Below are 13,746 nucleotides of genomic sequence, written 5' to 3'. Positions count from 1 at the left end.
GTGCCTGTGGTCCCAGCTACTTGGGAGGCTGAGGCAGGAGACTCGCTTGAGCCCAGGAGTTGGAGGTTGCTGTGAGCTGTGATGCCATAGCACCCTACCCAGGGGGATAGCTTGAGGCTCTGTCTCAAAAAAAAAGAAAAAATAATAATAATACATTCCTGATGCAAAAAACTTAGAAATCAGAGAAAAATACAACAACAACAAAAAAATTAGTCACTCAATGTTAACCACTGTTTCCAATCCAGTGTCAGCATTTCCAATTTTTTTCTCTTTCTCTATTTCTTGTGTGAGCATTTGGCTTACCAATTTTTACTTAATTGCTTTCATTTTATAAAACGTTTTTGGATTAGCAGATCAATATCTGCTTGTTGTTAAGAGAAAAAGTAAATCCCACCTTTCAGAGACAAGTGCTTTGAAGAGTTTAGTACACATTCCATGGGATTTAGTGTGCGCACATATCAATGTGTATGTATTTACATAAATGGGAAAAGTAAACAAGTAAATGTACCATTTTGCAGCTTCTTTTCCCATCTTATCTTTCTTTACCATTACACACTGAATCACCTCAGACTTTTAAGTGCCTATATAGATTTCTATTGTATGAATCTACTCTTGTAGTTAGCCACTTCCTCATGAAAAGACTCTCTTCTTTTAATTCCAAACAAAGCTCCAATGACTGTGTGTGCCTGCACATACATATGTGATTCAGGGGATAATTTTCTGAAAGTAGAATTTGAGAGACAAAAGAAATGAACATTTAAAGTAGATATTGGCCTGAGCACGAGTGAGATCTCATCTCTACCAAAATAGAAAAAACAAGCCGGGCATGGTGACACTTACATTTACAGTCCCAGCTATTTGGGGGGCTGATGCAGGGGGATCAGTTGAGCCTAGGAGTTTGAGGTTGCAGTGAGTTATGATGATGCCACTGGTCTCAAAAAAGAAAAAGTAGATATTGGCAAAGTACCCTCTAAAACTATTGTTCTAATGCCCATGGGCAGTGATTATTCCTTCACCAAAAACCACACAAAAACCTAGTGTTTCTAATCTTTTTCATTTTTGTTTCTCCGATTGGGCAAAAAATAGTATTTCATTTTTTTTTCTTTCGTTAATGAAACTGGGCATCTTTTATGGCCATCTGTATTTCTTAATTGCTTATTTTTGTTGTTTACCCTAGCTTCTATTGAGTTCTTCATCCTTTTCTTATTGATTTGGAAGACTGCTTCATATTAATGAGGTTGAGGCTGTGGTCCAAATGTTGTATCCCCCCACTCCAAATTCACATGTGGAAACCCAACACCCAAGGCCAGTTTGGGGAGATGATTAGGTCATAAAGGCAGAGCCCTCATGAATGGGGATAGGGCTTTTTGGGTTTTTTTTTTTTTTTTTGAGACAAAGCCTCAAGCTGTCCCCCTGGCTAGAGTGCTGTGGCATCACAGCTCACAACAACCTCCAACTCCTGGGCTCAAGCGAGTCTCCTGCCTCCACCTCCCAAGTAGCTGGGACCACAGGTGCCCACCACAACGCCCGGCTATTTTTTGGTTGCAGCCATTATTGTTGTTTGGTGGGCCTGGGCTGGATTCGAACCCGCCACCTTAGGTATATGTGGCTGGCGCCTTAGCCACTTGAGCCACAGGCGCCGAGCCGGGAATGGGGCTTTATATAATCAAATAGGCCCAGGGAGCTCATTCATTCTTTTCTACCATGGGAGGACATAGCAAGAAGGAGCCATATATAAACCAGGAAATGGGCTCTCAACAGATACTGAATGTATTAGTGCCCTTGATCTTGTACTTCACAGACTCCAGAACTGTCAGAAATAAATTTATTGTTTATAAACTGCCCAGTTCATGATGTTTTGTTATAGCAACCCTAACAGTTGGTACTTTGCTATATTTGTTGGATATTTTCTCCTAGTTAAAACATGGTTTTAAATAGCTGCAAAGTTGGAATAATGGTGTAAGTAATATTTCACCTCAACACTGTGAAGAACATCTTTTATGGATATGCACTTTTTTTTTTTTGAGGAAAATTTGCCAGAAGTGGGATTGTTTGGATTAAAGTATATACGTTGTGATTTATTTTATTTTTTTTTTGAGACAGAGTCTCACTTTGTCACCCTTGGTAGAGTGTCTTGGCATCATGGCTCATAGCAACCTCAAACTCTTGGGCTCCAGTGATTCTCTTGTCTCAGCCTCCCAAGTAGCTGGGACTACAGACGCCTGCCACAATGCCCAGCTATTTTTAAGAGACAAGGTCTGACTGTTGCTTAGACTGGTCTCAAACCTGTGAGCTCAGGCAATCCAACCACTTTGGCCTCCCAGAGTGCTAGGATTACAGGCATGAGCCACCACGCCTGGCCTCACATTGTGATTTTTAATATGTATGTGCAAAATATCCTCCATAAAGATGGTACCACCTCACACACTCCTGCCAGCAATATACAAATACCATTTGTTCACATTGTTAACAAGGTTAGATAGTATTTTTTAGCTGGCAACTTGATAGGTGTATTAGTTTCCTAGGGCTATCATAAGGGATTACCATAAACTGGTTGGCTGAAAACAATAGAAATGTATTCTCTCACAGTCTGAAGGTGAGAAGTTTAAAATCAAGGTTTCTGCAAGGCCATGCTCCCTCTGAAGTCTCCAGGGAAGAATCTTTCCTTGCTTTTGGTGGTTGCTGACAATTGTATTTGTTGGCCTATGACAGCATAACTTCAATTTCTCTCTCTATCTTTACATGGCCTTCATCCTCGTGTGTCCTTACATAGGTTTCTTTTTCTTTTTAGAGACAGGGTATCACTCTGTCACCCAGACTGGAGTACAGTGGCATGATCATAGCTCACTGCAGCCTCCAACTTTTGGGCTCAAGGGATCTTCCTGCCTCAGCCTTCTGAGTAGCTGGGGACTAGGACTACAGGTATGTGCTACCATGCCCAGCTATGTATTTTTTTTTAAGAGATAAGGTTTTGTTATGTTGCCCAGACTATACAGCCTCCTTACATGAACACCAATGATATGCTGGGACATGAACACCAATGATATGCTGGGACAAGATTTAGGGCCTATGCCAATAGTATGATCTCTTCTTAACTAATTACTTCTACAAAGACCCTATTCCAAATAAGGTCACATTTTGAAGTTCTAAGTAGACATGAATTCTGAGGGCAACACCATTCAATTCAGTAAAATAGGCGAAACTAAGTTTATTATTTTATTATTTATTTTGAGACAGAAACTCAAGCTGTCACCCTGGGCAGAGTGCCGTGGCATCAAGGCTCATAGCAACCTCCAACTCCTGGGCTTAAGTGATTCTCTTGCCTCAGCCTCCCAAATAGCTATGACCACAGGCACTCACCACAGTGCTCGGCTTTTTTTTTTTGCAGTTTTTGGCCTGGGCTGGGCTTGAACCCGCCACCTCTGGCATATGGAGCCGGCGCCCTACTCCTTTGAGCCACAGGCACCGCCCTCCTCGGCTATGTTTTTGGTTGTAGTTGTCATCATTGTTTGGTAGGCCTGGGCTGGACTCAAACCCACCAGCTCTGGTATATGTGACTGGCACCTTAGCTACTTGAGCTATAGGTGCTGAGCCATATTATTATTTTAATATTCAGCTTTTATTAAAAGGAAGCACACATACACAATAGCCCAGAAATGCAGGGGGAATGTGTCCTCCCTGAGGGGCAGGTGATCTAATCCTGCTTGTCCTCTGTTTATCATTATGTACTGTAGAATAACATAGAATAACTATGAGAATGTTCCCTGCTTCATTGCCCATTTACCAGCCCATTGTCCTCAAATCACTGGGGAAAATATAACAGAAGTGGCAATCTTCAACCCCCAGACTTATCCTCTACAATGTAGAGTCTACAATCAGGGGTCCTCAAACTTTGTAAACAGGGGGCCAGTTCACTGTCCCTCAGACTGTTGGAGGGCTGGACTGTGGGGCCCAGGACCAGTAGGCTGCTAAGCAGGACAGGCAGCGGCAGCAAAAACACCCAGCAGGCCAGATAAATGTCTTAGGTGGGCTGCATGTGGCCCGTGAGCTGTAGTTTGAGGACGCCTGGTCTACATGATGCTGAAATCATGCTTTAAAAGTGTTAGAATGAGGCTGTGTGTGGTGGCTCACACCTACAATCCTAGCACTCTGGGAGGCCGAGGCAGCTGGAACTCCTTAGCTCAGGAGTTCAAGAGCAGCTTGAGCAAAAGTGAGACCCCATCTCTAAAGAAAATAGCTGGGTGTTATGGCAAGTGCCTGTAGTCCTACCTACTTAGAAGGCTGAGGAAAGAGAATCACTTGAGCAGAGGAGTTTGAGGTTGCTGTGAGCTATGACACCACAGTGCTCTACTAAGTGTGACAAAGTGAGATTCTGTCTCAATACATAAAAAATACATACATAAATAAATATAGTGTTAAAATAGCCACTACTTTGGTTCAGGTCTTGATTTGACCCCGAGAGCCTACCTTTGGCAGGTCATGATTTTTCTACGCTCCAACTTCATCGTCATGAAGGTAAGACTAAGGTTGGGCAAACTGGGCAATTTCTAGGGTTTCTCTTACTTCTGAATGGATGTCCTGACCTGAACCTTCTATCATCAGAGGAGATTCTGGATGATCTGGCTAAATCATGTCAGGCTATATGCAGAAGATGGCAAGTGGCAAGTCACGTACCTTTTCAGGTAAGGCAGCTCCCCGGCTACAGAACAGGACTGATCTAGGCCTGCTCAGCACTCTTCACTCCTCTCCTCTGCAATTCCCAGCCATGATGCAGTTTCTGAGTTTGCTTACAGCCATCAGCTCTAACCAGGAGCCTGGCATCAGCCTCCTAGCTAGAGTCTCTGCTCTCATGCTCACCAGCTTTCCAATCTAATTGCCCCACAGCTGGCAGAGTGAGATTTTTATTACATGAGACAGTTTGTTGCTCTTTTGCTTTAGAAAACTGTGATATTGGTTTGGCATGGTGGTTCACACCCATAATCCTAGTACTCAGGGAGGCTGAGACAGTTGGATCAGTTTAACTCAGGAATTCAAGACCAGCCTGAGCAAGAGGGAGACCCCATCTTCAAAAATAGCCGGGCATTGTAGTAGGCGCCTGTAGTTCCACCTACTTGGAAGGTTGAGGCAAGATAATCACTTGAGCTCAAGAGTTTGAGGTTGCTGTGAGCTATGACACCATAGCACTCTACTGAGGGTGACAAAGTGAGACTCAGTCTAAACAAAACAAAAAACCCTGAAATATTTACTCACTATAATTTTAGTGAATCTAGTTTATTCACTGTGCCTCTTACCAGGTCCTGAATCTTATTTATCACCTTCAGGTTTCAGTTCTGGCTTTCCTCAACTGCACTGTCATTCCTGGTTATTCTGTCTCCTTGTACTGTTTCCCAGAGTCCCTAGCCCAGTCTATAATTACACAGAATGCCATGTACAGTGTCTCCTCTATAGAAATTCAAGCCCCACATGCTATTTACCACCAAATGCCCTGCTAGTATAATGCTTCAAACATAGTGGCCACTCAAATGATTGCCGAATACATGACCAGTCTATGCTTCTCAAACTCTTTTTTATGTTCCTTCTGGCAGAACCATTTGGTTTTCTGGGTCCTTAGCATCCATGTCTCTCTGCTAGTAGTTCCCTCCATCCGCCAGGCTCTGTGACTGTGTTAACTCCTCTAATACTCAAAAAAAAAAACCATGCAGTGGGAATACCTCTATAGTCCCCATTTATAGAGAAGGAAACTGAAGTTCAGCAAGGTCAAGTGCCTTGCTTTTGGTCTACATAGCTAGAACTGGTGGCGTCAGGATTCAAACATACCAAGTGAGTACCTTATAAACCAAACTCATCAGAGTGGAACTCTGGCAGAAGGCTGTATCCCAGAGAGGTATGGCAGCTTATCAAAGATACTCAGCAAGTTTAAGGCTAAATGGAGACTAGACACTGGGGTGGGGAGTGGCTCAAAACTCCCAGGTTGTCTCGGCGCCTGTGGCTCAAGTGGCTAAGGCACCAGCCACATACACCTAAGGTGGCCTGGGTTCAAATCCAGCCTGGGTCTGCCAAACGATGGCTGCAACCAAAAAATAGCCAGGTGTTATGGCAGGCGCCTGTGGTCCCAGCTACTTGGGAGGCAGAACAGGAGACTCGCTTGAGCCCAGGAGTTGGAGGTTGCTGTGAGCTGTGATGCCACAGCACTCTACCCAAGGGGACAGCTTGAGGCTCTGTCTCAAAAAAATAAATAAAATAAAAAAAACTCCCAGATTGAGGCCAAACTGAGGCCACAGTGCTTCCCCACAGCCAAGACAGTTAGCTTTCCTCTGTATGATTTAAAAATGAAAAACAGGGTGGCACAGTAGCTCAGTGGGTAGGGCGCCAGCCACAGACACCCAGGTTAGCAGTTTCAAACCGGGCTAGGGGCCAGCTAAACAACAACTGCAACAAAAAAATGGCTGAGCATTGTGGTGGGTGCCTATAGTCCCAGCTACTTGGGAGGCTGAGGCCAAAGAATTGCTTAAGCCCAAGAGTTTGAGGTTGCTGTCAGCTGTGATGCCATGGCACTCTACCAAGGGCGACACAGTGAGACTCTGTTTCAAAAAAGAAAAAAAAAAGAATAAAAACAATGGAAGTGTTGGCCAAAGTTGAAGGCAACATCTTCAACTCTGGCTCCTGTTTTGAAAACCAGAATTCTCTGGAAGTTAATGGAAAACTCAAAATAAGTCTGCTCTTCAGGTGTTTGCATAGGGCTTTGAAGTAGTCTCAAATAACTGACAGTGAAGATCAAGTAGTTAACAAAATATGCAATGCAAGGTCTCAAGGACAATTTACATTTATTTGATGATGACTCTTAATAAACATACTTCAAACACAGAAGTTAAAGAGTCTGTTTGTTAGGTGAAGCCATGTCTTGCCAAGGGCTAAAGATGGGTCCGTGAAAAGTAACTTGAATATCATCTTCAAGCTGAGACCCCAGCGCTGGGCAAACATCTGGTGGGTGAACCTGGTCCTTCTGGCCTGGATGGGGGCCTCTGAGGAAGGAACTACTCCTTGTTCTCATACTTGTGCTTGATGTGTTTCCACAGCTTCTGCATTTTAAAGACAAGAGCCACAAACTTTGACCTTTGCTTCTCACATTTTACAACTACTTCCACTGCCCTGGTCTCTAAAATAAACTCGAGAGAAACATGTGCCATGTCCTGATTGAAAATATACAGTTGGGTTTGGCGCCATAGCACAGTGGTTACAGAGCCAGCCACATACACTAAGGGTGGGTTTGAACCTGGCTGGGGTCAGCTAAACAATGACAATTGCAACAAAAAAATAGCCGGGCATTGTGGCAGGCACCTGTAGTCCCAGCTATTTGGAAGGCTGAGGCAAAAGTATTGCTTAAGCCCAAGAGGTTGCTGTGAACTGTGACACCACAGCACTCTACCGAGGGTGAAAAGTGAGACTCTATCTCAAAAAAAAAAAAAAAAAAAACAGTTGTGAGGGCAGTGTCTGTGCTCAGTGGGTAGGGCGTCAGCCACATATACTGAGGCTGGTGGGTTAGAACCTGGCCCTGGCCAGCTAAAACAACAATGACAACTGCAACACAAACATAGCTGGGCCTTGTGGGGGGTGCCTGTAGTCCTAGCTATTTAGGAGGCTGAGGCAAGAGAACTGCTTAAGCCCAAGAGTTTGAGGTTGCTGTGAGCTGTGATGCCACAGCACTCTACTGAGGGTGAAAATAGTGAGACTCTATCTCAAAAAAACCAAAAACCAAACAAACAAAAAATACAGTTGTGGACTGCAAACTGGAAGCAATGCTACCCTATGCTTGACACACAATTCTTAACATTAATACGATACTTTGATGCTTTCCATCACCATATGAGTGGAAAGGGATGATTGTTACTTTTACAGGAAACTGAAGTAGAGATTGGGGAACTGCCCCAAAGGAAAAATTATTGAGGAACAGAGCCTGGAAGATGACTCAGTTCTTCAACTCCCAGTTATTCGTGAGGTCTTAAATGCACAGATCCCAAATATTTCACACTGAGCCATTTTTGTATTTCCTTATTTTTCATTCCCCAAAGCACAGGCAAATGAATTATGACAATATACTTAGATGCCTTTCCAGGTCAGTGGGAATGGTCAGTGGAGCCATCTGCAAAAGACGGTTCAGTGTGGCAACACTTTCACATGGGCAGAAGTTTCTCTGGCCACAGGCAGTACAGAATTAGTGGACAGAGCCTTCCTGGGCTGTAGATTCAGAAAGCCTCAAGTTACAAAGACAAGTTGAGTGGTTGAATAAGGCTATCTGTTCAAGACTTCCCAGTACGGCCACAATTTAATGATGTAAAGCATACACAGTACTGAGCACAGTGCCTGATACACAGTAAGTCTAAAATCTCTTGTCCATTCCCTATCTTATGCTTGTATTTTCTCCTGAGGAATGTAACTAAAGATATTTTTTGGTGGTATCACTTACCAAGCACTGACCTTGCCTGTACCTCATATAATCCTCACAATAGTTCCCTCAGTTTACTGCTGTCATCTCCATTTCATAGACGCTCAGAAGTTAAGAAACTTGCCCAACTTAATGCCACAATGATTAATGATTAAATGACAAGGACCAGTATTCCTATCCAAGACTCTCTAATTTCATAGTATCCATTCTTTTTTTTTTTTTTTTTTTTTGCAAAGTCTCAAGCTGTCCCCCTGGGTAGAGTAATGTGGCATCACAGCTCACAGCAACCTCCAACTCCTGGGCTCAAGCGAGTCTCCTGCCTCCATCTCCGAAGTAGCTGCGACCACAGGCGCCGCCACAACGCAAGGCTAAGTTGCAGCCATCATTGTTTTTTGGTGGGCCCGGGCTGGATTCGAACCCACCACCTTAAGTGTATGTGGCTGGCGCCTTAGCCACTTGAGCCACAGGCGCTGAGCCATAGTACCCATTCTTAACCATCAATACCAAGCCGCCTGCTTGGGAAGCCCACTGATTTCCGGGTGGTGTACTCCTACTAAGTCCTTTGCTCTTTAGGCTTTAGCTTTTGCTTTGAAAATGGACAGGTGGGTATGTGGGGTAGGATGTATCAATACTTAAAACCTCTGCAAGCGGGATCTATTAACCTCGTTTAACGTTTTAGGAGTCACACCAGGCCGAGAGGACAGACGGCAGTCTGGAGACAAAAGATGCCCACGGTTTACCCGCCTCCTGGTAAAGACAGAGTCTCGCCCCATCTCTACTCCCACTGTCACCCCTCAGGCGGCCCCAAGGTCAGTGACGGCCCAGACCCTCACCCCCTCATTGATGTGCTCGTAGATCGCGTCCGCCCCTTGATCGAAGGCACGCTCGAAGAAGAGGGCGCCTACGGCGATGGTGAGAGCGAAGGTGGAAGTCCTGCGGAACAGCAGGGAATACAACCTCGCAGTAAACGTCGGGCCTGCCATCTTTCTCCACTGAGGAACTCGTGCGACCGCGCCTGCGCCAAGGCCGGCCGCGCTCTCCAAGGCCCTCGCGGGCAACACTTTGTGGGATTTGTAGTTCCTTTGAATCTCGGCGCTCGTCGTTTTGAAGAATGGAGAGGGGCTGACCTCTGAAGCAGAAAAAAAATTTCATAAGATTCAGATCAGGACATGCAGATAATTGGATAAGACTTTCTACTCAATTTTTCTTCTCAGTTATTCCCGGCTGTTTGACTACTTCGAACTACAACCCCCAGAAGCCCTCGCGCCTCCTCCACCTCCCCCTGCCCTATCTCGGCTTAGATTCCTAAGGCTTTCTGGGAAGGGGAAAGAGGAACTAATACCCAGGAAAGGACTACAAATCCCAGCAAGCAGCGCGCGACACAGAGCCGGCAGGAGGAGGAGCCCAGAGCCGTCTAGCCCCGCGGAGCCAGGTATCCTCTTTGGCCGGAAAGAGGCAAGTCCTAGTCTCTTTTCTTTCCAAGCGAAGATTGGATTCTTCCTTCTAAGTTCCTGCGCCTGGTGGCAGGATGTACCATTTCTTGGGGGTGGGGAGCGGATAGAGGGGCAAGGGGATCTGGGATCCCGGGACCCTGGCTTGTCTTTTTTCCTCGTCTCCTCTACCTGCTCCAAGTCCAGGCCAAGAGTTGGCGTCTGTGGCAAAAAGCTGGCCTCAGGGAAAAGGACGGCTCTTTCCACGCTTTTTCCTCTCACTGGGCTTCGCAGCGGAGAAACCTGACCTGGAAGATAGAAGACCTAGTATTACTCATTTCTTCTTAGGAATAGAAGTACCGGTAGCAAGGGCTTTGGAGTACTAGGGGCATTCAACAAATGTTTTCTAAGTGCCTCCTCTGGCTACTGCGCTGGGGACCTCACGGTGAACAAGTCCCTGCCTTCAAGGAGCAGTCAATCTACTGTGTGTGGGCGGGTGGGAAGGTGCAGTGGGACAAACAAGTAGTACTTTGAAAAAGGGAGGACAGGTTGGATGACTGCTCCGAGAGTGATACTTGCTTGAGTAGACACCTGAATGAACAAGAGCTGGTCAAACTGGACAACGTTGGTCCGGAGGCCTTGAGGTGGCCACAGTCCTGGTATATTTGAGAGAAGGAAGTAGAGTGGATTATGGTCATCAAGTAAGGTCTGGCCTTGTTAGCCCTGTTAAGAAGGCTTATTTTTTCTAACTGCACTAGGAAGCCACTGAAGAGTTTAAAGTAGAAATGTGGCAAGATATAATTCACATTTTAATGTCATCATTCTGATTGATTTTTGGACAATGGACTGTGATAGATCAGTTGAGGATGGATGATAATTTATTTATTTAGTTGATTTTTTTTTTGAGACAGTTTCACTTATTAACCCTCTGTAGAGTGCTGTGAAGTCGCAGCTCACAGCAACCTCCAACTCCTTGGGCTTAGGAGATTCTCTTGCCACAGCCTCCGGAGTAGCTGGGACTACAGGTGCCCGCTAATGCCCGGCTATTTTTTTTTTGTTGTAGTTTGGCCAGGGCTGGGTTTGAACCCACCACCCTCCTATGTGGGGCCGGCGCCCTACTCACTGAGCCACAGGCGCTGCCCTTCTTATTATTTATTTATTTATTTATTTTTGATACAGTCTTAGTTTGTCACCCTTGGTAGAGTGCAGTGGCGTCACAGCTCACAGCAACTCAAACTCTTGGGTTTAAGTGAGTCTCTTGCCTCAGCCTTACAAGTAGCTGGGACTATAGGCATATGCCACCTCTGGTTTATGGGGCCAGCGCCCCCTCCTTTGAACCACAGGTGCCGCCCATGCCTGGCTATTTTTAGAGATAGGATCTAGCTCTAGGCCAGTCTAGTCTCCAGTCTGTGAGCTCAGGCAATCCACTAGCCTCCCCTCGGCCTCCCAGAGCGCTAGGATTACAGGCTTGAGCCGCGGAAGGAGGGTAATTTAGATTAGGATGTGGATAAGTGATCAGATTTTTTTTTTTTGAGACACAGTCTCACTATGTTGCCCTCTGTAGAGTGTTGTGCTGTCACAGCTCACAGCAACCTTAAACTCTTGGGCTTAAGCAATTCTCTCACCTCAGCCTCCCATGCGGCTGAGACTACAGGCCCTCGCCACAACGCCAGGCTATTTTTTGTTGTCGCTGTTGTAGATGTCATTGTTTGGCAATCCTAGGCAGGGTTCAAGCTGCCAACCCTGGTGTATGTGGCTGGCGCCCTAACTGCTGAACCACAGCCGAGCCAAGTGATCAGATTTGAAATATATTCTGGGAGACAAGTCAGAACCAGCTAGTAGATGAATAGGGAATGTGCAGGAAAAAGGAATTAAGGACATCCAAATTTTGACCTTAAAATCTTAAAATCAACCAAGAATGATTCTAAATTCTGATTTAGCCACATTCAGTTGTCTAAGCTACCCCTTACACATCAAGTGGAGATGATGTCCTGAGGCGAATGAGGATGTGGGTCTGAAGTTTAGAAGCCCAGCTCTGAGCCTGAGATAAAAGTCAGCAGGGGTGGCATTCAAGCTGAGGGACTAGATTCCAGGCCTAACTCTGCCTCTGACTCTGTGTGACCTTGATCAGACTCCCACTCTCTGGGCCATATTTTAATTCATCTGTAAAGAGCAACAGTAATATATGATTAGGGGACTAGAAGGAAAAATGTGAAATGCTCTACATCCATTATGAGTTATCCTCCCTGTAGCCTTTTGCTACTTCCAAAGCATCTTGGTAGCCTCTTAGGACAGGAAGCTGTGAGGCTTCAGGGAAAAACTGCTTAGGTTTTACTGATCATTCCCAACAAATCTGACTGACAGGAAGTTCAGAGAGGAAGAATCATTTTAGGTGGGATGAGTAGAAAAGACCACAAAGGATTAAAGGTGTGGCGTGTTTTATTTTTTATCTTTTCAATTAATTCTCATTTCAGGCAAGGGGGCTCACATCTATAATCCTAGCACTTTGGAAGGCTAAGGTGGAAGGATCACTTGAGGCCTGGAGTTTGAGGTTGCAGCAAACTGATAACACCACTGCACTGTAGCCCACAACCAGACCCTATTTCAAAAAAAAAAGAAAAGTCACTTTGGACTAACAACTTTAAAAACTTAATATTCTGGGCAGTGCCTATGGCTCAAAGTAGTAGAGCGCCAGCCCCATATGCCAGAGGTGGCGGGTTCAAACCCAGCCCCAGCCAAAAACTGCAAAATAATAATAATAATAAAATAAAAATAAAAACTTAATTTTCTTTAAGCCATCAATTTCAACATAGAAATTGTTACTATATATATATACATATACACATCTAGGAAAATGAGAAAAATGACCTTAACTTTTCCTTGATTAATGTTAAATTGAACATCAATTGTAAATTCTTTTAAACAGCCCTATTTACAGTTTAATTACTTTCCCTAATACATTTTAACTCCACTTATAAATTTAATGCATTTGATTTTCTTTTTAAATACTTCAGATGCATAAACTAAGAATCATAATTTCCTCAGAATACTTAAACAGTTGCTAGAAAATCTAATCAATTAAACTTACAAACATAATTTAAAGTTTTTTTTTTTAATGGAGACAGAGTCTCACTGTCACCCAGGCTAGAGTTCCATGGTATCAGCATGGATACCACAGCAACCTCAGACTCCTAGGCTTAAGCCATCCTCCTGCCTTAGCCTCCCAAGTAGCTGGGACTACAGCTGTCAGCCATGATGCCTGGCTAATTTTTCTATTTTTGTAAAGGTGAGGTCTCGCACTTTCTCCGGCTGGTCTTGAACTCCTAAGCTTAAGTGATACTCCTGCCTTAGCTTCCCAGAGTGCTAGGATTATAAGTGTAAGCCACCGACCCCAGCCAAAACAAGAGTATAAATTCAAGTTTTTATTTATTTATTTATTTATTTAATTTTTGTAGAGGTAGAGTTTCACTTTATCCGCCTTGGTAGAGTGCTGTGGCATCACACAGCTCCAACAACCTCCAACTCCTGGGCTTAGGCAATTCCCTTGCCTCAGCCTACTAAGTAGCTGGGACTACAGGCACCCACCACAATGCCTGGCTATTTTTTTGGCCAGGGCTGGGTTTGAACCTGCCACCCTCGGTATATGGGACTGGTGCCCTGCCCACTGAGCCACAGGTGCTGCCCTAAATTCAAGTTTTTATAAACAATTGTTTTTATGTCAGTGGCTCTCAGTCTGGAGAACTGGAAAAAAACAAAAACTATATATTTTAAATTGGAATCACAATGGTTAGCAGACGGTTACTCATCATAACAAATTCTTCCAATGTTATAGATGCTTTTATTTATTTTTTATTTTTTATTTTATTTTATTTT

At 44.5% G+C, this 13,746-nt stretch overlaps 2 protein-coding genes across 3 annotated transcripts in view; one reads left to right on the top strand and one right to left on the bottom strand.

Annotated features, from left to right (window-relative positions):
* Positions 1-6,807: 6,807 nt before the first annotated feature.
* On the bottom strand, positions 6,808-9,453 carry LOC100950415 (cytochrome b-c1 complex subunit 9). The gene is made up of 2 exons (XM_003789864.2): positions 9,277-9,453; positions 6,808-7,079 (listed from the first exon to the last, which is right to left on the bottom strand). The coding sequence occupies exons 1-2, from the start codon at positions 9,424-9,426 to the stop codon at positions 7,035-7,037; spliced, it is 195 nt and encodes a 64-aa protein (XP_003789912.1). The 5' UTR covers positions 9,427-9,453; the 3' UTR covers positions 6,808-7,034.
* A 367-nt stretch (positions 9,454-9,820) lies between these two features.
* Positions 9,821-13,746, top strand: part of ZMAT5 (zinc finger matrin-type 5) — a 33,222-nt gene continuing 29,296 nt past the window's right edge. Inside the window, exon 1 of one of the 2 annotated variants that reach the window (XM_012805222.2) lies at positions 9,821-9,875. The gene's annotated coding sequence lies outside the window, so the exon portion shown is untranslated. Of the gene's footprint in view, positions 9,899-13,746 lie in introns of both variants that reach the window. The other variant, XM_023513327.1, reaches the window with a different exon arrangement.

Source organism: Otolemur garnettii, unplaced genomic scaffold (genome assembly GCF_000181295.1).
Source record: "Otolemur garnettii isolate 467f Iridium unplaced genomic scaffold, OtoGar3 scaffold00038, whole genome shotgun sequence".
Classification (NCBI taxonomy): domain Eukaryota; kingdom Metazoa; phylum Chordata; class Mammalia; order Primates; family Galagidae; genus Otolemur; species Otolemur garnettii.
Note: the sequence above shows the minus strand (reverse complement) of the source record. Positions and strands in the feature narration are given on the sequence as shown.

Bases quoted from the DNA above. Each gene is read 5' to 3' on its own strand.
- LOC100950415 (XM_003789864.2), bottom strand. From the start codon at position 9,426: ATGGCAGGCCCGACGTTTACTGCGAGGTTGTATTCCCTGCTGTTCCGC. The intron at 7,080-9,276 runs GTGAGGGTCTGG...TTTAAAATGCAG, and splicing joins ACGAGCACATCAATGAGGGG to AAGCTGTGGAAACACATCAA.